Genomic DNA, 24,650 nt, shown 5'->3' with positions numbered 1-24,650 from the left:
ATCCCTTCTGATATTCTTATTCCATATTATTTTAATATAGTGCATGCATACACAGAGCCAGAGAACTAAAGAAAATCTGGTGGATAAAAAACCCTCAAGAGATCCAGCACTTAGCAGGCACTCATGATGCACAGTTTCTTTAAAGCCACAAAGACCATCTATGGGTCAATAAATCATGGCATATGCCCCCTATCCTCAACAGATGGTACCACACTTCTAAAAGATAAGCTATTGCACGAGTTGGAAAGAACATTAACAGCATCTCCTTAACTGCAACTCCCCCATAGCTGCTGAGGTCTTCTCACAAATTCCGCAAAAAGCAAATTATAGATGAGCTTGCAGTATCTCCAGATTTGGGAGAGTTGTGTACAGCTATTAACCAATGAAAAACAACAAAGCCAGTGGACCTGATGGGATGCCTGCTGAAGAGGGCAGAATTAAACGTGCACAACAAAATCACAAACTCATAAAAAAAATCTGGGAGATCCCAGCAGGCTTTAGGGATGCAAAAATTATCAATTAATTTTTTTAGAAAGGTGGAAACTATTGAGGCATCTATTTATTAGCTGCAGCAAGCAAAATTCTGGCAAGGATCTTAGCAAACTATCTTCTTACAATATCTGAGGCTATGCTTCCTGAATCCCAAAATGGTTTTCAACCTTCTAGGGGGAACAGTGGACATGATTTTCACCACTTGACAGCTACAAGAAAAATGCAGAGAGCAAAACCAACCCCTGTATATGATGTTTATTGACCTGACTAGGGCCTTCAACACTAAATTGTAATGCCCTGTGGACTGTCCCTCTGAAATTTGGCTGCCCAGATAAATTTGTGAACATCCTTCAGCTCCTCCATGATAATATGACAGCAACAATCGAAGATAACAATGGTTCTCAAAGCAAACCATTCACAGTGGGATCAGGTGTTAAACACTGTTGTGTTATCGCCCCAACTCTATTATTTTCATTGTCATGATCCTAAATTTTGTAGAAGGGAAATTCCCCACCAGACAAGAAATCATATATCAAACAGATGGAAAGCTCTTTAATCTGAGTAGGCTGAAAGCAAAGAGTAAGGTTACTATAACTTCCATCATAGAATTTCAGTATGCTGATGACAACGTAGTGTGTGCACACTCAAAGGAAGACCTCCAAACCATCCTAAATATATTCGCAGAAGCTTATGAAAAGCTTTGGCCTATGTCTCAACATCCCAAAAACCAAAGTGCTGCACCAACAAGCACAAAACAACCACTCTGCAGCGCCACAAATCCAACTCACTCGTGTAACGTTGGAAAGTGTTGATCACTTCTCCTACCTGGGCAGTTATCTTTACACAAGGGCCGACACTGATTCCAAAATCCAGCATCGCCTGAGCTCTGCGAGTGCAGCTTTCTCTCAATTGAAGTACAGAGTGTTTGAGGACTGGGACATTCACAGGGAAACCAAAATGTTTGTTTACAAAGCTACTGTACTACCAACCTTATTATATGCTTGTGAAACATGGACCACTTATAAATGCCATCTCCAACTCCTTGAAAGATTTCATCATTTAACATATCACTTGGGAAGACAGGCAAACTAATGCCAGTGTACTGGAAGATGCAAAGATCACCAGTGTTGAAGCAATGATTCTTCAACAACAACTTCATTGGATTGGTCATGTTGTTCAGATGGCTGATTATCATCTTCCAAAGCAACTACTCTATTCCAAACTTAAAAATGGAAACTGTAATGCTGGTGGTCAACAAAGACTCTCTCAATGCAAATCTTAAAAAATGTAGTATAAGCACTGATAATTGGGAAACACTGGCCTGTGAGCACTCCAATTGGAGAACAGCCTTTACAAAAGGTGTCATGGATTTTGAAAATGCTCAAACTCAGGATGAAAAGGAGAAACGTGCTAAGACAAAGGCACGTTTGGCAAACACTCACCATGATCAACTCCCATCTGGAAGCCTATGTCTCTACTGTGGAAGGATATGTGGATCCAGAATTGGCCTCTGCAGTCACTTACAGACTCACTGTTAAGACCGTGTTCACGGAAGACAATCTTACTTGGCTACAAGTGATCACCAAAGAAGAAGAACACATACATACTCCTAAGTAGATTTCTAAACTGCAAAATTATTTGTGAAGTGGTGCCACATTATTCCTATGAAATGTGCTTTATTTTATTCCATCAAAGCTGTGTTTTCAAGAGCATGCAGGTCCCTCTGATCTCTGCTGGGAAAACCCAGAGGTTGCTTAAAAGGATTAAAGATTTTGCATCCCAGGGAAACATAAGATCATAATGGAGAAACAGGCATCCTAGGATACTAAAGCTGTAAATATCGAGAGAGGAATAAATATAATAGATTGGTTCTAGCTGTGCAACGGCATGTGTGCATTCTTTTGCAATTTCTTCAGATTACAAAGCTGAGCTCATTTTGTTTCAGAAAGGATTTATAACAAGTTGCGTTTCTGAGTTGATTGTTTGTGGTTATTGCTAAAACGTATTGTTTGTTTCAAGGAAATGAAACACCCGTTAGCTGACAGGTTTTTCCCCTCCCCAGCAGCTAAAATTAAATTTGCCTGACCTGAAAGAAGAGGCAAGAATGCAAATTGCACTCTCTGTTTGAATACATCTGCATAATTGTGTTATTTCATTTTCAAAACAAAAAATAGAGCCCAATAAGAATAAAAGATCACAGAGATTTATTCCTGGCATTTCTCATTTTGTAAGTCCAATTAATGGTATTTCTATAGAGCTTTTTATGCAAGCATGATTATGGCACCCTATCATACAAACATAGTGCCATTTCCCCTATCCAGTCATGCACAGTCTTAGGTGCTAAGCATTTCTAAGCACCTTCTGGGTTTCTTTTAAGATTGTGGTGCAATAAAACTAGTCTTAGTCTTATAGTTTAAACAGGACAACCGTGACAGGAAAATATTATGACTAAAGTGGAATAATCCTGTAGTCACATGGTAGGCTCAAGTCCCAAGATTCAAATATCATGTGAAAACTCACATTTTACCACACATTTTATTTTGATACGGGTGCCAACATTCACAATAAAGGGCTATTTACTATGCAGAGTTCAGTTTTGATTGTACTTCCATGTGGTTTTGAATTGTAGGAAGTTAAAAAAAAACTGTTGGGTATCAGGGGCCTGACAGTAACTACATTAGAAATTAAGACTGGGGAAGCCGTCTCCATTTAGCTATATCCATGTACTGCAAGCATTAATAAAACATAAAGACACAAAAAGACCAAAGGCTGATCCAGTCCACCATCCCATTTCCAACAATGGCCACTCAGATACTTATGGAAAGCCCAACAGCAGGATATGAGCTCTGTACTGTTTGCAACTGCAGTTTCCCTGCAACTGGTACGCAGAGGCATATTGCCTCTAATGCTGATGGTAATATACAGCTGTCATGTCACGTAGCCCAGTTTGAAAGCAGCTTAGTTTGGTGGCCATTACTTCATCTTCTGGAAGAAAATTAATTATGAGCTGTGCAGAGAAATACTTTGTGACTCGTGGTCTATCCTACCTCATTGCATTAGCTAGATCTTGCTTAGTGTCCTTATACAGTGTCCTTAAACAAATAATTGATTTCACAAGTGCTTTCTTGTCTTTAAGCAACTATGATGGACAGATCCATACTAAGTTAGATGAACTACCGTAGATCCAACCAGTTTCAATGGGAATTACAAGTTTCCCCATTGATTTCAGCTACAGCAAAAATAATGTTAGAAGTTAGAAATGAATAGTTAAAATTTTTGGATTACGTTCTGAAAAGGCTCAATTCAAATATAAACTTGGGTGCTTTAACTAGTGTAACAACCAATTAGCTGTTAAAGTTGCTGAGGAAATATATGAACCAGAAGATTTAGATCACTAGTAGTTTGAATCACGATTCACACTGTTCTGATTTAATCCAATTTACCTTAACGTAAAGGTAAAGGGACCCCTGACCATTAGGTCCAGTTGTGACTGACTCTGGGGTTGTGGCGCTCATCTCGCTTTATTGGCCGAGGGAGCCAGCGTACAGCTTCCAGGTCATGTGGCCAGCATGACTAAGCCGCTTCTGGCGAACCAGAGCAGCGCACAGAAACGCCGTTTACCTTCCCGCCAGAGCGGTACCTATTTATCTACTTGCACTTTGACGTGCTTTTGAACTACTAGGTTGGCAGGAGCAGGGACCGAACAATGGGAGCTCACCCCGTCGCAGGGATTCGAACCGCTGACCTTCTGATCGGCAAGTCCTAGGTTCTGTGGTTTAACCCACAGCGCCACCCGCGTCCCCACCAATTCACCTTAACCCTCCCCAAACAATTCTCTTCTGGAACATAGTTCCTCTTGGCAGGCTAAACCATGTTATCCATGGATACAACAGTAGAATCAACTGCGTTTAGGGCTTACTAGGCCATTTTCAAGCACCCGGGTAAAGGTGAATTGAAGAATTTCTAGTGTTATGTCTGAGCTGTAGGTGGGAAGTGGTTGGCTGTATAGGTCCATCAAAGGTTTGGTATGTACAACCAATATTGACTAGAACGCAAGTCTGAATGGGAATGCAGTCTGTTGGCAGCAAAAGCCAGATCTTCACCTTTTGCGCCAGCCTCAGCATGCCCCATAGACTGCAGGCAGACACAAGATGGGTGGCAATTGAACACATAAAATACTTACGAAAGACAGTGTGTTCCACCCATATATTTTTTGCAGATGCCAAATATTACAGCCCTTTAGGCATAAATTGTAGATTAAAAGACTTGCAGGTGAGAGATAATATTCAAAACTGCATTTTATCATTGTGAGAATGCCTCCTTCCACGTTTAGAGAGGGTAAGCACAACGATAGACAGGAGTGCCTGGCGTGCTCTGGTCCATGGGGTCACGAAGAGTCGGACATGACTAAACGACTAAACAACAACAAAGCACAACCATGGCCCATTAGTGTTGTAAAAAATAGAGAACTGGAAAGACAACTAGTTAAGGGCAACCTAAATACTTGTTGTTCTTCTCTTACTACATATGGAGTTCAAGCAGCCTCCTGTTTTTGTTTATCATATTACTCAGAAGCATGAAAGTGAATACATAAGTTATTTGTGCTGCTTCTTTTTATGTACTAGGCTAGATGTTTTGCTTTTAATATTTAGTTGCAAGTCACTTTGGGTTGCCTTGGGCAAGGTAAAGCGACTAATTACTACTACCACTACTACTACTACTACTACTGTACTACTAATTTTAACTAACATAAAATGTAGCTCCTAGTCATTCCACATGCTGCAAGTGGGAAGGATTGGGAGTTTTTTTTTGGGGGGGTGTAAAATCATTTCTCAACATGAAGGAAAATCTGTTGAATCTTGTAGTTCTTCACTACAACTACTGAGGTTTTCTGGAATGCCTCAAATCTCTCTCTCTCTCCCTCCTGACCTTTCTCTGAGTGTTTTTTGTGGAGAAATTTTGTTATGTAGCTTTGGGCTAACACTCTTAAATCAGAGAGGTGGAACCTGTGCTCCTCCAAATTTTGTTGCACTCTTAACTCCCATCAGCTCAAGCCGACATGGTCAATGGTCAGGGGTGATGGGAGTGGTAGCCCAGCAACATCTGAAGGGCCACAGGTTTCCCATTAGTGTCATTGATTGTTAGGATTTGAGATCCATATTCTATATTTGAGATTTATATTCTATATCTATATTCTATTTAGATCTCAAATCCTAACAATCACTGCGGGAGGCAGTGGAAGACAGAAGTGCCTGGCGTGCTCTGCTCCATGGGGTCACGAAGAATAAACAACAACAACAACAAATTCTATTTTTGGGATAAACTGGGCACTACATAAAACCCATAACCACATGCACTGCAACTATATACAGTGGTACCTTGGGATGTGAATGGGATCTGTTCCGGAGCCCCGTTCGCATCCTGAATGGAGCGTAAGATGCGAAGGCGCATCCGTGCATGTAGGGGTCACATTTTGCCGCTTCCGTGCATGCGCGCGACGTCATTTTGAGTGTCTCTGCATGCATGAGCGGCGAAACCCGTAAGTAATGCGCTCCGTTACTTCTGGGTTGCCATGGAGCGCAACCCGAAAATGCTCAACCTGAAGCACATTCAACCCGAGGTATGACTGTATACTATAATCACATGCTCACATGTTATCTGCTGCCCCTCCCATGAATATGATTTTTTTTTTAAAAAAAAAACTTTACTTTTGTTTCCCTGACCCCCCAAGCCTAATTTTGTGTGTGTGTTTAATTATTCTGGAAAGTTCAGCTACGGAGGAAGAATTAATTCTTCCCATCTTTAATCTTCAAGAATATGGGGGGGGGGGCGCAGGTAGGGAAGCTTTCGACTGGAGCCAATGGAAGGCTTTTTCAAGCCGCACTGCAGCAGCAGAGACACATTTTAAGGGGATATAGCTGAAAAGGGAAGGGTTAACACCCAGCTGCAACCCTCTGCTGATACACCTCCGCTCCCGAACCACAATAAGCTTTGGATTATTATTTTTAAGCCTCATTATGGTGAACCCTAGAATTAGGGCCTGGTGAAATGGAATATGAAGGCAGGACTCTTCTCCATGGGATCTCACCAGGACTCTCATGGGAAATTAAGCTGCAAGAAACTTTAAAAAAATTCAATTGATGTTCATGGTAAGTATGTTAAGACAAATCACGTTTCACTTATTGGTTCATACAATTTAACCATGCTTACTGCACTCGGTGAAGCTACTAAAAGTAGAGTCAGTGGTGGTGCCTTAAATGTGAGTTGACTAATGAACCTGATGGTGATTGATGGAGAAATTGCACGACAGTCTCACAAAGAGCTGAATTCTCCACACGTCTATTCAACACAGAAATTTAATAGGACAATTTGGCTCTTACTCAGGCAACAACATGACTTTGGGGCTTCTTAAATACAGAGACTGTGTTTAAGGAAAGTCATCCAGGACCATACTATCTTTCTTGTAACCTCTTACTCTGCTATTACATTCAAATTCAGAGGGTTTGGCAAGCTTTCAAAGACAGATAGCAGCCCCTCATGCCATGGCATTCTTGAGGGTTGTCCAAGTGCTAAGAGTGGATTTTCATGGGGCTGCAAAGGAAAGGGAGACATTTGGGGTAAGAAAGCCCATTCAATGAACTGGGCTCCACTCAGTTTATGGAACTGAAGAGTTTCCATAGGCTAGAGTTTCCAGGCAGTGTCCCATCAAGGCAATGTTTAGATCCAGGCTGGCAATCTTGCTCAATCTTGAGACTTATGTAGATAATTAATACACTCTATATTGTATATACTATGATCAATAAACTAGAAGGTATTGAGGCTAAATATTATACTTGCTGTGTATTGAAGGAACATATTAAGAAGTCAATACATAATTTTAAAAGGGAGATAAATGCTCATTTTGATAAACACATTACTTCATAGCAAGAATCAGCAAATGGTTTGTTGATAGCACCAGGATTTTGCATCAATGGTGTTGGGGTGTAGGAAGTTTCAGACAGCCTAAACATAACATGCTTATAATAATAATTTATTATTTATACCCTACCCATCTGGCTGGGTTTCCCCAGACACTCTGGGTGGCTCCCAAATGAATATTAAAAACACAATACAGCATTAAACATTAAAAACTTCCCTAAACTTAAATGTGTCATCTTTCATGGAAACTTATTACAAGTGGAAAGAGTTAACTGTATTTTGATAAACATTTGAAAGAAATATGAAAACAAATCTCAAATGTAATTGTGCAAAATTGCTGATAATTTTCAGTCTATGAATCCTCTTGTAGATGTTGAAATCTGACTCCCACAGAAATTATTGGGAACATCACACAGGACCCAGTGGGAACAAACTTAGTTTGCATAGACTTCAGTGTTCCTATTTAGGTAAATATGCTAGTATCTCACCATCAGTTGACATATTTTATCAAGCTACTTGGGTTGCAGTTCATTAAGCACAGTTGCATCCAAAGGAGTAGAAATCAATGAAGAAACCAAATGTCTAAAGTAAAGCAGTATGGCTGTTTTTGTATCTAAATGAATGCCATTTTTAAAAAGTGGTTTATTAAACTATTTTATCAGAAAGAGGTCTTATTGAAACAAAATATAAACAAATGATACAGCTTCCTCTTGCCCACTTTTCTGTGATTGCCTCTTCCCACTGCAACCTCTCATGCCAGGCCCTTCCTGATGTATGGACAAGAGGGATGCAAGACTTTTCAGGGCTGGGGTATGCTGGCCTGGGAGGGAGGGAGAAAACATATCACACAAACAGATTTCAATTCACACAATGTTTGGACACAACTCATTCTTATTTCCTGTGTGAGTGTGTGAGAAGATACAATGCTTTCATTCTATGAGCAATAAAAATAATAATTAAATGTGTTGATGATGAATTAAAAAATGAATAAATGTCCTGGAAATGAATATTCATAGTTAAAACTATGACTGCTGTGTCACGTGTCTGGCTGGTTTTTACTAACACTATGCTTTACTGTAGTTTATTTTGGTGCTGGTTCTTAGGCTTTTAGTATTATGACATTGGTATTCTTAAATGGTTTTGCTTACAACCTAGCCTCAACTTACAACTTACTTTGCATGGTATTTAAAAATGAAATTGATTAAATATATTAAAATTTTAAAGAATACTATAAAATACAACGGATTAATTATATATTAAAATATTAAAAACTATTTTAAAATAGTGTTTAAAAATTCTGCTATATGTGCTATTTACCTGCATGTGTGGGAGCGGGGCTGCAGAGACAGGTGTTGTGAGGCAGGGAACAGGTTGTTTGTGCCCAAAGATTGGTGACCCCACATCTAACCAACGCACCACACTGTCATATCCCATAACGAAAGGAGTAAGCATTACATATAGCCTCCACCAGAAGGTCAAAGCATCTATTTTCAGCACTTGCTGTACCTCCGGCCACTTTTAAAATTTGGCACATTCATAGACTTCATCAGGAAAACCATATGACAAATTTCAAGTCATTGACTCAACAGGTTGTCATTGTTACAAAATATAGAATAATATATAGAAAAATAATATATAGAATATATATATAGAATAATATAGAATAATATATAGAAAAATATATAGAAAAATATAGAATAATATATAGAAAAATGAATGGGGTTCCCCCCCATTGTACTTAAAGGTGCATTCCTGTACTCCTTAATCCATCAATATGAGCATGTTTTCAGGTTGCATGTGTTTACGCAATATGAGAAATGTTTAGTAGCCATGTTTCAAACCCTTGTAAGCTTTCAGTTTGGTAAAGAAGAAGCAGACAGCAACACCAGCGTTGACAGTATCATCAAAATGCTTTTGATTTCCTTAAGTATTGGCAGGATAAAATCTGAGTTTCATCCAATGATACAGAATAAGCTGCAGCATTTGTCTAGTGGGTGTTTGAACACCAGCGAGGAGTAAATGATTTGATTTTGTGGGCTCAGAGGATTTGTCAGCTGCCTCAGAAGTATAATTCTAGCTCTTCATATCCCTGCTGCTTCTAATTTAGCAGGACAGGCTCATAATTGAAGCAAATTAACTATTTACACTTGCCACTTCTACCAGGGGGAAAGAGGACATATCAGCAGGAAAGACTGAGTGGGAAATTAAATCCTTCCCACTTGTGTCAGATCTGCCCTTATATAAACACATTAACAGTAATTTCATGAGGCGTCAAACATAGGAATAAATACTGAGGGATAAAATAATGAGGTGTTGCTATTGAGCTGAACTGTTGCAGCTAATATTACTGAGAACAAATTATGCAGCCTGTAAGAAAGCATATGTTACAGCACTCCAACAGTTCCCTGGCATGTCTTATCTGATCATTAAGCAGTGGGTCCCTAGGAACATAGACTGGTCTTCCTCCTACAAGGTCCAAGTACAAGGTTTAAATAAACATACACGTGCAAATGCACATATATTGGGACCAGGCCATTCCTGCTTTGACTCAACTGACAACAGTGGCATTACAAATAAGAGGTGAACTTTGCGCAGCACACTTTGGAGTGGCCATGCCGTTCCATTTTTAGCATAATGGCATGTTTTACTGAGCTCTTTTGGCTGAAGCCATGAAGTCAGTTATATTAATGTAAACAAGAACATTTTGTTTGTAATTTGTTCATTCTATTATAGCTTCACTGGGTCTCCAATTAGGAATTTAAGTTTCATTTTACATTTACATCTGGTTTGGATTTAAGTTGTTGGTTTTTTTCTTAGACTTCCAGAATGGGGAAGAAAAATTACCTACACTGCCTTTTAACTCAGATTTCTGTCTGAAAGCCAAGGAAAGCTCCATTTATCACAATACTTTTAACTCTTAATTGCCACGTGCATGTTTTGCATGAGCAGTGAAAAATGGCCAGTGTAAGTTTACTTTCAAAGAAACCAAAGGGGCACGCCAAGTGATGTGGAGGGGGAACAGAGGGCAACATTCCTAAAACCAAACCACAAGTGGCTAAAAGATTCAGTGGCAGAGCTTAGTACCCATGTCGTAAATATTTGAAGGCACAGCTGAAAAGAAATATAGGGATAAAGTGGTGGCAAGATCACCTAAGCCAGTCTTGTCTTGCTCAGAGATGTACATGGAAGATGCTAACACCATAAGAGTTGCAAGCAATATTTCTTTCACAAATAATGCGGGAAGGTTTTATTTTATTTTATTCATTTAAAGTTTCTTTAGGCAGCTTGCCTGTCCAAACCAGTGTATAGATAAAACAAAAGATTAAAAGCCATAGAAAATTTAAAACACTGCAAATCAACACTTGAGTTTAAAAAATACAGAACAGGGGAGAACATAATTGTCAGATTGTCACTTAGCTAACAAACATCATGCCTGGAAGGGCAGGTGGAAAATATTCCTTTTCAGGGCCTTCAGAAAAGCCAGCAGCCTAGAGATTTGGTGCAGGTCCAATAAGAAGGAATACCATAGTCATGGTGCCACCACAGAAATGGACCTTTCTCTTGTGGCCACCCACTTTACTGACCATGGGGATGGGCACAGCAGGAAAGTCTACAAAACAGATCATAAGACGTGGACAAGGAAATATGAGTGCAGGCAGTCAAATAAACAGCTTGCAGGGAAACAGCTTAGGTCCTTAAAGGTCAAAACCCATGGAATTGGTTCAGAAACCCACTGGTAATTAATTATAATTATAACTAATTATAACTGATATAATAAAGCTGTCTAATAATAGTCAGGCAGCTACATTCTGAACCAGCTGAAGTTTCTGAACCACCTTCAAAGGCAGCCTCCAAGTAGAGCACTTTGCAGTAGTCTAGCCTGGATAGGACCAAAACATGGGTTGTGGTGAAAAGTAATTATTGCCATATGAAAGCCCATCCAAAGGACCTGCAGTGCCCCTTTGTTCAATCCTAGACTGGCCCGTTAACAAAAATACTGCTGATCAACTTTGTATATTCTATGCTTAAATGATATAAGATTCTTCCCAGATCCTACATCCAACAAGGATATACAAAGGCCACTCACATCTTGGTCTTGACAGACTGTCTTTTCCGAAGGAAAATATATTTCTGGAAAAGTTTTTGAGGCTTCTTGAAGTTCCATGATTCTATCATTTTAATGCTGGCCTTGGGAGAAGAGGGTGGGAGATTAAGGAGGCCACAGTTTATTTTGCTCCTGAGCTTTAGTCTGAACACAGCATGTACTTTAGAAGCCTGAAGCAATCAGCCACTCACATGATACTGAAATATAATATATTCACATATTATAGAAAAATTCCTGTATTGAAATGGACAAATAGTCCATTCAACCCAGCATGTTACTTCAAGCAATAGACATTGCTGTATACATTAGAGTATTGAAGAGGGGGAAAAATCCTTCCTTAATGCACCTGGACAAGCTATACATTGCCCCAGTGTTTGGCCCACTAGCCAATTTAGTTGTCCTTATAAGCCACATATAAATAATAATGATGGCTAAGAAGAATAACCTTTCTCGACAGATTCCTAGGGCAAAATCTTGTTTGGTTGAAGATAATGCCAAAGTGGTCACTGACTTGAATTAGGCTTGAAGGTTTAAGACTTACATGACAATAGGTAGCAACTTTCAGATGGCTGTACTATGTGTTCTTTAATGGAATACACATTGGTTTCTCTGCAATTCACAAAGAGAAACTGCCAAAGCCAAGTGATTAACACAGCTTTCCTTTAATAATTTGCATGCTCCCATATGCTAGTCAAATAAACACAGCTGGAAAATGAGAAACCCCTGGATGTTTCCGTCAATTAATGTAACATGTCTGGCAAATACTCAGAAGAAAATAATTGTATGCAACCATTTCTGTGTAAATTCTAAACAAGGGACAAATTTGTTCATCTCAGCTGACTGGCTTCTTGTTGTGAATTCCCTATAATGGGACAGGAGAAGGGTTGTTTTTTTAAGGGGTGGAGGGGAGTGTATTCCTCGTAGTTCTTGGGCTTCCACTACCTTCTGTCTTTTCAGATTGCAAGATCTCTGTTACCTCTCCCTAGGGGAACTAAGGTGGGATATAGACATGGTCTGAGGATGGGGCAGCATTGTATGGTGGTGGTAGTGGAGGGGAATTAATTATTTCTGTGAATGGTAACAGGGACCTTCTCCTGTTGCATTATGAAGTTGTGAGGAACCTGTGGCCCTATGAGTGGTGCTGGATTACAGTTCCTATCATCCCTGGCTGGAATGGATCATGCTGGCTGGGGCTCATGGAAACATTTAAAATCATTTATAGCCTGCCCTTCACCATGCAGCCTCAAATTGGGTTCCATTCAGCTTAAAACAACAAATAAGCCACACAGTACACAGCAAAACTCGACAAAAATTTTAGACTGTGTCAAAAAGCAAGCAGAACCAGCAGCAAAAGTGCAGAGGGAATAGCTAAGTAGCAGACATGTGGTCAAGAAATGCATTTTTCTTCTGTATATGGAAGATACTGTTTCTATTTTTTTTAAAAAATGGTATTAGGAGTCTAGAAATTGTTGTATTCCTTATCATTTGATTTCACGGATCTCATTTATAGTTTCCCCTCACCATTCACTTGAAGAAAGTCCCAAAGTGGTTGGAAGAGACAATCAGGAGGAATATAAAGAAGTGCTGAGAGTTCCTTTTTGCATTTGTGTTAAAATAATACCCTCCCCACACACATCTGAAATCACAGACTTTCACTTCTCTTTTCCACAGAAGGGCTGCATTACAAAGGTAGCTGCTAATTCTTTCAAGCCCAAGACATGGCCTGGGCCCTTCTAGACATCTTTTTATTATACAATAATTTCACAGTTATTGCAAAGTAATCCAGATATCTTTTCTTAAAGGTTTCTTTTGTGATGAGGAAATCACACTTTCCTACCACTTAAACAGAAACACATTGTCATTTGGGAAATGCAATTTTCTCAAACAATAGCCATTCCAAACGCTGTCTGGAATGGGACTGCATGTGTATCATGGGCGCCTATTACTTCTCTTCTGCCGACAAGGGCCCAGGTACACAACATATAGATATGTTAAAAACAGAATAACACTTTGTACATCACTGTGCTACAGCAATCATATTCTGCTGGAGCCAGAAGAATATCAGAAATTACTGGGAAGGACTTCCTTTGATGTATGACTGGCACTGACTAAAAGGAAATACAGGCTCTCCTATAAAAGAGCAAAGTTCACGGCCAGTCATATGGAAGGAACGTGCAGACACTCCTTTGGTATGATCCCGCGGGAATTTTCAAACCAGCAAAGAAGGATAGGCTAGAAGAGGCAAGTCCTGAAAAGATCAACAGATCAGAATCAACTTCTAAGGTGGAATGTGCCTGGGATGAGCACCAAAATTGCAGCTGTTTGGTCATATCTGTGCCAAAAGTCTCCTAATATAACAGCAGCTGAATCTAGGCCCAGAGCTCGTGCAAGCACAACAACACTGTCAAGATATAGGCAAGGATGCTAATGCAGCTGATCCAGTTTTCCTCTAGCAAGTTTTCCATATTCTGATGTGGCACATTGATTCTCTTTGGAATCAAAGAAACACAGTAGCCAATAGACGCATTTCTAATGGAAAGTTAAATCAACTTAATATATGTGTATTGCTGTACCTGTTTTTGTTCTTCTCCCAAGCCATCCCACATGGAAGCGACAATTTTAGAAACTTCGCCAAAGGTAGCATTTGGGTTTTGGCCTTTGATGGCAGCTTGAGTATCTCGGAAAAATAATGCATAGGCAGAAACAGGTTTCTGTGGCTCATTAGGGTCCTTCTTCTTCTTCTTTTTGGGAGTTTTGGGCTTCTTTCCCATATCGGAGGCAGGTCTTTTTTCTCCCCCATTGATCTGCAAAGAAAGCAAAGATTATATTACAATACAAACTATCACCATCGTAGAGCAAACTAAATCCCCATTTCTCAACCAATATGCATCTGGGATTCTGCTGGAAATTGTATTTTAATTAGAGTGCTTTTCATAATCCAAATTGTTGGCATCTTACATGATTTCATCTATAAAATGCATTTTAGGTATTTTTGGTTATGTAATCTTATTTTCATAATTTTATTATACATTTACAGTTTGCTTTCATTTCATTGCTGCATCTAAGTTCTGGCTTAGCTTTTCATCTTTTTCAAGTCTTACTGCTAATGGCATGACATCACTGCAAAGTGTTTCATAACACATTATACACTGGCTTATAGTTCAACCACTGGGGCAATCCATGTGCAGTAAAAGTTACATTCTCTCTGATGGAGATTTCTTCCCTCCTTCTTTAGTACTGGCAGCAATTGTATGCATGCTTAAAAAAACCACACATAAGAATCAATGTGCCTTCCTCCTGATTTAATAGAGATGGGATTGGACATGCATTGTATATGATTGCAATTTAGCTGTATTGAAAACCATGAAACTATTTTTGAAATCTTGTTTGTGTAACAGTATCTGAAGTTGGATACTTAAAAGAATCTCTATTATGTGGCTGCTGATCAACATAACTGTATGGCCAGGGGTATCATTTTTTTATCACTTTGCCTTTCAAGGTCAAATGTCTATTGTGCTTTTCCCTAGAGGTTCAGTTGCCAGACAAGAGAACAGAAAACAGCTTTATTAAAACTTTGATACTGGTGCTGGGGTAAGATAATTCCAACAATTCACTTAAAAGCACAATGTTATTTATGTTCTAAATGCCACTCCCACTGAAGCCAAGAAAGAATCAGAGAGCAAGTATAAAGATGGTGTTGCTGACAAATAGGGAAAATCTTCCATATAATTCTTCTTCAGATCTTCAAATATCAAAGGTTTAGTGAGAAGCTTTTGAGTTTTCCAAAAATATTAAGGAAAGCAATGTGTGGGGTCGAGGGGGAGTGGGGAAGAGAGAAAAAGCAAGCACACAAGCACACAAGCAAGCAAGCAAGCAAGCAAGCAAGCAAGCAAGCAAGCAAGCAAGCAAAAAACTGGCTTAGACCATAAAGTCTGCTATGGTTGCAGTCTTAAAATAGTAGTCACTGTAGCCAATATTACACAGGCCCTGTGAACTGTAAGCTAAGAAGCTGGGGCACACAGTTTTGTTGCTTCCAGTTTGCTTCACACTGGGGGAGGCACCATATGTGAACCTGGGATTGTGGTTTGTTGCTGTCTAAAAAACCAGTAACCATAAACTGTCAACAAATATGAGTTAAGTTTGGCAGGCGATCATGACTAGATAGAAACAAGTCATGATCCTGAGTTTGTACTAAGCGCCCCCCCCCCCCGGTTTGTTTGCCTGCTTGCATCAGAGGGGGAATAAAATGGAAGTAATCAAGCTGCATGCCCAATATGGATTATTAAACTAAATCTGTTTGCCTACCATTACCAAAAAGTTGGAGAAACCTCAGGAAAAAGAGCAAGGCTCATTCAACTTAAATTTTGTGGTTTAAATCTTCCATCTTATGCCGCAAATTGATTACTTATGTAATAGCTATTTCTGGTCTAATAGCAGCATTGTAGTGGAAATTCTGCAAGCCTAACAATCTATCTGATGTGGTAGCTTTTCACCTGCTGGAAGGTTTTGGCCTGGGCAAGCACCCAAACATGAGCTCTTAGACTCATAAGAACATAAGAAACCTGTTGCCAAAGGCTCATCTGATCCAACATCCTGTTCTTACAGTGGCCAAACAGATGTCCATAGGAAGCACCATAAGCAGGTCATGAGTGCAACAGCACTCTCTGCACTTGTGCTCACCAGCAACTGCTATTCAGATGCATGCTGCCATCCAGAGTGCAGGTAGAACATAGCCACTTTACCTAGTTGTCACTGACAGCTTTATCTTCCATGAATTTGTCTAATCCTTTTGGTCAGTCCAAATTGGTGGCCATTACTACACCTTGGGGTAGAAGATTCCATAGGCTGTCTGCCCCACCTTATCCCCTAGCACTGTGGGAAGCAGCGTTAGTGATGTAGTGGTTGCCCCACTGGAGCGAGTTGGGATTGTTCCCTAAATACCTAAGCACTAGCGTGTTTTCACAATTGTCAGGCTGCCATCTTCCCATGTACAGCTCCGAAGCATTTCCCCTGCTGGAGTGGTCGTGTTCAGATGGCAACGCATTGTGGTTCGAGGACCCGACCCCCGCGAAGTAAAATGAAGACACAGGGACACGTGATATAAGGTTAATGGGCTAGAAAAGGCCACAACTTTATTGATTACAGCAATGAAAAGGTATTGGCTTAGGCATTGGATCACGAAACAAGTGGGTTTATTCACCAGGGGTTCATCACCAGTTGATGCTAATCCAACTATAGGCTCACCCCTGATGTCACCGAGGGTCGTGCCATGGCCTCCCGCCAAGCAGGCTTCGGACGGAATACACGACCGCCAGATTCCATTAACGGAATACCCCTAGAAATTGAAGGCATAGGCGATGGCCACACCTAGCACTTCAACACACCACAACACATTATTCCAATGCCTAACCTACCCACCAATACCACCAAAAAGTTGTGACGATTGCTACGAGGTAGGCGAAAAAACCAAAAAGCCTAATGCCAAATGGAAAAACTCCTACCAGGCCCCCCGGGCAACCGGGGCGACCAACCTAAGGTCCATAGCAAGGCCAATGACCTAAGCCCTAACTCAAAGGGAGTGGAGGGTGGGTGACTCGCCCAGGACGACAAAGAGAAATGAGGCCGGGGGGGAGGCTGGCACTGCAGCATAAAGGCTGCTGGACACGCCCCCCCATGGCACCTGGTTGGATGGCCACCGGGGGGGGGGCGTGAGTGCCAGCCAGGTGAGCTGGAGGCAGGGGGCAACGCCCCCTGCTAGGAGCGGTGCTCGGGCTCCCGTCCACAACCACTCCCCTCTCTTTCAGGGAGGAGAGTCTTTGTGGTTCAAGGACCCGACCCCCGCGAAGTAAAATGAAGACACAGGGACACGTGATATAAGGTTAATGGGCTAGAAAAGGCCACAACTTTATTGATTACAGCAATGAAAAGGTATTGGCTTAGGCATTGGATCGCGAAACAAGTGGGTTTATTCACCAGGGGTTCATCACCAGTTGATGCTAATCCAACTATAGGCTCACCCCTGATGTCACCGAGGGTCGTGCCATGGCCTCCCACCAAGCAGGCTTCGGACGGAATACACGACCGCCAGATTCCATTAACGGAATACCCCTAGAAATTGAAGGCATAGGCGATGGCCACACCTAGCACTTCAACACACCACAACACATTATTCCAATGCCTAACCGCCACCCGAGCTAAAGGCTCGCCGCCAATACCTTCAACGCTGCAACCAATCCCAGATGCTTCTGCTGACGCTAGCTAACCAAATGTCGTTCCCCAGATCCGATAAGTGGAGGCCGTCATTCCGGTATAAAGCTTGGTCGCCGATCCGGATACGGTCATGATAAATGACTCGGCCATACATAAAGCGCACCCAACGGGCTACCGCCCGATTTACGAGTTTCCTGGTTCTTTCAATGGCCATACAGCTTTGCGCACCGCGCCAAACAGTTCTTTTCAAGCCAAACAGTTCTTTTCAAGAAGCAGGCTGGCACTGCAGCATAAAGGCTGCTGGACACGCCCCCCCATGGCACCTGGTTGGATGGCCACCGGGGGGGGCGTGAGTGCCAGCCAGGTGAGCTGGAGGCAGGGGGCAACGCCCCCTGCTAGGAGCGGTGCTCGGGCTCCCGTCCACAACCACTCCCCTCTCTTTCAGGGAGGAGAGTCTTTATCATGCCAGAAATATAGCACTAAGGGGAAATTCAACTTTTTCAAAAGCATCTAAATAAAATCTTACATATTTGGGCTACAGTTATAACTCACTGCTTAGCCTTGTGAGTAACTTTTAATGTTCACAAAAGGTTAAGTATGGAAATGGCTACTTGGCAAATTGAACATCTCTGAAGGAGTTTAAATGATCCATTGGCTTTGACTTGTTTCTCTGCCACGCTGCAGAGTGAATATTCCTCGGGGAAATTCTCTTCTTTCTTTTCTTTTTTCTTTTTATAACGTGGAAATTAAAAAGAATTCCACAACTAATAACCTTGAAAATAATGGGGATGATGTTCTACCTTATGCTTACAAGCATCTAGCAGTTACACAGACTTTTCTGCTAACCACCAAAACAGAGACAGATGGGAAATAATTAAAAAAAATCCTCATACTTATTCTGCTAAGCATAGACTTGTGCTTCAAAATCCCTAGAGGTGTAGTTAGCTCATGGTAATCCACCTCCTGTCAGGCCTTATTGCTTAATTATAGTGATGTATTTAACTTATTTATCACAAGAAAGCAATAGTCTCTCACTTTAAAAATGTGTGTATTAACCATGTTGCACAAATAATAGATCACAAGGATATATAGTAGAGGATTTAAGACTATCAAATAAGGCACATTGTTGATATCTAAATGTCCCCTGAGAAGTTAAGGAACGCCTATAAGCATATTTAAAATAAACTGCAATAGTTCCAAGGCCTTTAATGGCAGTAAGAGAGCTGTTTCGTTCACACTATCTCGCAGTAATCACCATAGTTTAAAATAGATTTTAATCAAGTACCATCTGCATAATAGACTGAACAAACAACATAAAATTCTACTTATAACTTACCATATAAAGTAAAAATGGTAAAGCCTCTGCTACATAAACAGAATAGGCTGCAGTAGTACTTTAGTGATCATGTTTCAGTTAGTTAACATTTGCTGTTTACAGTCCTCCCATTACTCTCTGTTCTCTAAATTCCATGAAATCCTTTCATAAGTGAAATTCAAACAACCATGCAACACACAGTCATCTGTCTAGTTAGGAATACGGATTTGTGATCATACAAAGCATCTAATGTGTCACAATTATAAATAGCAATACAGTGGTACCTCGGGTTAAGAACTTGATTCGTTCTGGAGGTCCGTTCTTAACCTGAAATTGTTCTTAACCTGAGGTACCACTTTAGCTAATGGGGCCTCCCTCTGCCACCGCATGATTTCTGTTCTCATCCTGAAGCAAAGTTCTTAACCCGAGGTACTGTTTCTGTGTTAGTGGAGTCTGTAACCTAAAGCGTCTGTAACCCGAGGTACCACTGCACCAGAAATATACATGTTTAATGAACCAATAGGAAGAATTGTTACATTTAACTGGAAGGCAATACTCATTCAGAACACTTAAGTGGTCAAAATAAATGTGAAGAAAATGGGAAAAGTTACATTAAATAATCTCAAAGGTACATAGAAGTGGCAACTGCAAAATTCTAGTTATTGTTAAGTCCTAAAGCTTCATCCATCACTAACAAAAATGAATGCAGCAGAATTCTTTCTTCTAAGGACTGTGCTTCTAGGGATAATCCCCAAAAAGGGAAATTTGGACAAAATTGGGCTTGTATCCAGCCTTTCATAATTATCAACATTTGAGTCTCTCTGTGTGTGAAATTTAATTTTTCCGTAAAAATACTATTTTGTTGTTTGAGTTGTGCCTTAACAACTTAAGCTAATCAGGTAATAATAGTACTACAGTCATACCTTGGAAGTTGAACGGAATCCATTCCAGAAGTCTGTTCGACTTTCAAAACATTTGAAAACCAAAGCGCGGCTTCTGATTGGCTGCAGGAAGCTCCTCACGCCGCCGCAACCGCATGTGGGGGATCCTCCTTTTGCAGCTGCAGCTGCAAGCAGAGGATCCCGGCGCCAGTGGCAAACCACTATGTATAGTGCATGTGCGGTGTTGCACACATGTGCTGTACGTAACGACAATGCACATGCGCTGTACATAGCGGTTTGCTGGCAGCACCGCTCCAGCGCTGTACGGATGGTGGTGGGATCCCTCCATCTCCACTACAGCCGCATGTAGAGAATCCTCAGTTTGTGGCTGCAGCCACGAGCAGAGGATCCTGGCACATAGCAATGCTGCACATGTGCCCTACGTAGTGACGCCCCGCCCCAGGTGTCATGACGCCTTCATTCGCCCCTGAGCTGGTGGCCATCAGTACATATTGTTTGCGTGAATTCACATTCCCTTTCTGTGCTATTCTCCTGTCCTCTTCTGCTTCTGTCAACATGTCCCCATGCTCTCATTCATTAAAACAAACACATCGTAAGAAAAATCTAGAATTCTTTCTTGCTGAACAGCTCTCCTGCCATACTTCTTACTCCAGCCTTGAACCTCATCTTTCTTGTTAGCGCATTTCAGAAATATGCTCTTTTGATGGAAATAATTTTAAATAATATCATACAACTGAATGAAATATTTACTATAGAACCGCTTACACTGTGATGTTCTGCTGGTTGCAAACCTTGAAAAACAAAAGTATGTTGCTAGTCATACCTTTGAAGTATCATCTCCTTCATCTTCATGAACTGAACTGGATGGTGAAGGAGTTGCAGACTTGCTTCCAGGAGGAGATGGGGAGTTATGTGGAACATTGTTTCCACCCACGTTCAAACCAAGCTGAGCACTTAGTTGTGACTGGTTAATGGTTGTCAGCTGACCATGTTGCAGCATTCCAGGCTGCCTCATATCTCCGGGTTGAACCCTTGGTCTCATGGCTGCTATCTGGGGGTGGGAACTATACTGAGCTCCTTCTGTATTCCGTAATTCTTGCATCTAAAAGAAAAAGGAGAATTTGTAAAGTGAGAGTGTATCATTATTATACCACTATTGAAAGTATTCTGTCTCATTAGGAGTTTGAAAATATTTTGCTTAACCTTTAAAACAACATTGCAGCATTTAAGAACAACAGTGTTTAATAGCTCAGTGCTTAAGGAAATTCTAATGACTTCAGTGAAGAATATCCCTTCATGTATCATGCCTTGAAAAACACTCCAAGCACAGAAAAATTATGAGCTGCAATTGTATAATTAGATTTAAATCTTAACTTTTCCTAAATCAATGGGGTTTAAATATGAGGCCTGCAAAATTATTCAGTAGATGGTATTGTAGTTCTAATATACCCCAAACTGCCTGAGGAACTATTCTGATTTCAGAAATGCTATCATTGAACTGACTAATCATAAATGAATGCAAAGAGCTTTAAAGTTCTGAACCCAACAAATTAATCCATTGCGTTATTTGGGTCACTGCTTTTAACCTTAATGGACTTCTGATTTTGTTTTTTTAATTCAAGCAATGAATCCAAATTTGCTGAGATGAGGAGTAATCAATGGACAATGAAGTGCTTTACTTCTCCAGAAGACAAATATACTTGTCCATGGATATCCCAAATGTCCTACTGTAATTCGCTGGCACAACTGACTTCTGAGCACGCAGCAGGCCCTCCTCTCCTGTCACCTCCAGAGCATATTCTGTGGGGACGCAGGGGAAGAAAGGAAACAAGTCCTGTTGTACCAGTGAAACTCTGCTGGCACAGGATTGGACACAACCCTAGAAGTTCTAGGAGATCCAAGTAAACAAATCGGTGATGTAAGTAATGATAGAAGTGCTTCTGTATTTGACTGGAAATTGTAAATGTATTTATTTTCAAGTGCTGCACAATACAGAACAACTCTAGATATTTAATGAAGGGGCACAGTCTGGAAGTCTGCCCAACATATATAGCAGAAAGTAGTAATGTCAGTCTAATCATAAACTAATTGTTGCAAATAATTAAATTTTCTCTCAGATTTATATTTTATCATAACATTTAAATTCAAGGAAGTTTACACATTTGGTTATGAAAACATAGGCCCTGTGAAGGAGCTACGTTTCCTGCATGAGAATGAGGCATGGAGAGCTTTGGGCTTGTTTACTTCCCTCTGCTTATTCATGCACCAGAAGCTAACCACAGTTCCCTATGATGTCTGAATTTGGGAAAGTGAGCTTTGTTTAAAACTTGAATTGAGAACAAGCCAGGGTCTATAACCATGATTTTACCTTGGCTTGATCTTAGCTCATAATTGTAGCAAATCACAGTTCCCCAAGTTTGAACATCATGAGGAAATGTGGATAGTTTAAAATCAAAAGCATTAAATGTCATCCGAAAGAAAGAAGGAGGGAAGGAAGACGGAATAAAGAGGGAGAATTGGGGAGCCTGAGGTTCACTGTGGTTCAGCATCCAAGCAGGAAACATTTCTTCCAACTATGTCTGAACTAGATTGGACACAGACATGGTTGCATCTCATACAACCCTTAGAGATCATCATATAACTATTGACGACAGGTAGGATATTCATTATAATATTGTAGTATTTCCATCAAGACTTGACTATAGGTTATGAAATGCTATGGAGATTAGGATTTGATCTGCTTTATTTTATTTTTTTTGGCATGCACATGGATTGCAACACATTCATGCCAGCTGTATCTAGAAGTCCCAGAACATGCACTGTAGTTTTATTTTTCACCCAAACATTTTAATGTGGAACATTGCAATATGAATTATCACTTTTAACAGACTTTGTACAGATTTGTGTAATAAAATTTCTGGCATGTGTAGAATTGATACTTAGGGAGGGGGGAGGGTGAAAGGAAAGAGGAGAGAGGGAAATCAATGTATACTGTCAACCAATGGCTTACATTTGAATCTTGAAAAACATTTTGTGATTGTTACTGGCACTTTAATCTCTTCTTTCAAACACCAGCTCCATCCTAGTCAAACATATTAGCCTTGAAAGCTATCATTATCTCTGCCTCTAGCAGACAATCTATATCTGAACAGTTGTACACATAAAACTCTAACTACTTCTTGGCTGTATCGCTTCTGATCCAGCTGTTTTGCTGAATAGCAGTTGGTGAATGAAGAACTCGAATATGGGCAGCCCTGAGGCCTTATTTGCTAATGTTAGTCACCAGCTGCTGCTTTCTGTGGTGTTAGCAGGAAAGGCCTGGAAGTGTGCCAGATGCAGCAAGAACAAGGAGAAGTGAGGCATCTCTGAAGCCCTTCCATTTAGCCCGGCCTGTTATCGTTTGACCCTGAACGCTGGAGAGAGTTTTCCTCAAGGCTACTGAAATGCATTGCAGGAGTTAAAGTGTGACTAGCGCTTATACTGTACAATTACTCAACAGAGTATTCCCACCCTCCCAGCACTTATCTACAGGGCCTTTTGGATACATTGCAGTGGCACATTATCATAGCATTTTTTTAAAAAAATTGAAATGAGGCAAAGTTAGAGCTGAGTTTTGTTAAAATAGATAGCTGAAATTGTAATCCACACATTAACACCACCACATCCTGTTTCCTGCAATTACAAAACAGTACGGGTAGAGAATGTGTTTGTGTGGAACTTCAGGCCCCAGGCATCTCTATCTGGCCACCTCTCCAGCCACAACTCCTTCTTTCAGGCCATTCTCCCCGTGGGCCCTGCCTTGCATTCTTACATGGCATTTCTGTCTGGCTGGAATGTGTCAGTGAACACTGATAATGCTTCTTCTTTTCCTGGATGAAGGGCAGTGTGTGTGCAGGTAGAAAGAAGCCTACTGTACAAAGGTAAAATTAGCAGTATCCAGCCACTTTTGCTTATTGCCCTACCCACCACTAGCACCTAGTTAGAAAACTACCCATGGCTGGTATCTGTGCAGTTGAAACATAGCACCATAGTGAACTAGAAGGAAAAAGGAGCTTGCATGTAGAGGAAGAAGAAGACCACATTGTGTAAGAAATGAGTAAGACAGCTATTGGGGCAGCGAGTGAGGCAGTTTGTTAATAGGTTCAACCTAGTAATGCTGATAAGTGATCAAATATGGAAAGAAATAGTGGCAGCAAATCTCTATGGCAGTATTTGTTTGGGGCTGCAGTTAGCTGTTCTTAATTTACAGAAATATGTGAAAATGTCTGATACTGAGTTGGGTCAATGGTCAACCTAATTCAGTATAGTCTTCATTGACCGGCAGCAGCTCTCCAAGGTTTCCCAGTTCTACCTGAAGATTCCAGAGATCGTTTGCATGCAAAGCGCATGATCTACCACTGGGCCTTTGCCCGACCAATTGTTCCCATTGCACAAACTGACTGAATCAAGAAGAAAGCATAGAACTAAACAAGGATCAGGTAAGTATGAATTGTAAATAACTATGGCTTTAATGGCATTAGTTATTAGAGCACAGAACAACCAAAGTTGTTCTTTTGATTTAGATCGCAGTAATAATGCTTACATGAATCATAATACCTTGATTCCAAAGGAAATGGCTTTCCCACCCCTTCTTCCTTACTGCACGTCTCTGCAAATGCTCAAATGCCACTGCCAATTGTTGGGAGACATTCTTGAACAAAGTGAGATG

At 40.7% G+C, this 24,650-nt stretch overlaps 1 protein-coding gene across 3 annotated transcripts in view; it reads right to left on the bottom strand.

Moving 5' to 3' along the window:
* The window catches only part of TOX (thymocyte selection associated high mobility group box), a 188,217-nt gene that overhangs the window by 21,601 nt on the left and 141,966 nt on the right, over window positions 1-24,650 (bottom strand). For all 3 annotated transcript variants that reach the window (XM_081917547.1, XM_081917548.1, XM_081917549.1), the window contains 2 exons: window positions 20,766-21,044; window positions 14,089-14,319 (listed from right to left, as the gene is read on the bottom strand). In XM_081917547.1, coding sequence (XP_081773673.1) covers window positions 14,089-14,319; window positions 20,766-21,044 — 510 coding nt within the window. The remainder of the gene's footprint in view (window positions 1-14,088; window positions 14,320-20,765; window positions 21,045-24,650) is intronic.

This window comes from Podarcis melisellensis (genome assembly GCF_964234715.1).
Source record: "Podarcis melisellensis genome assembly, chromosome: 7".
Lineage (NCBI taxonomy): Eukaryota > Metazoa > Chordata > Lepidosauria > Squamata > Lacertidae > Podarcis > Podarcis melisellensis.
This window is presented reverse-complemented; position numbering and strand designations above follow the sequence as displayed.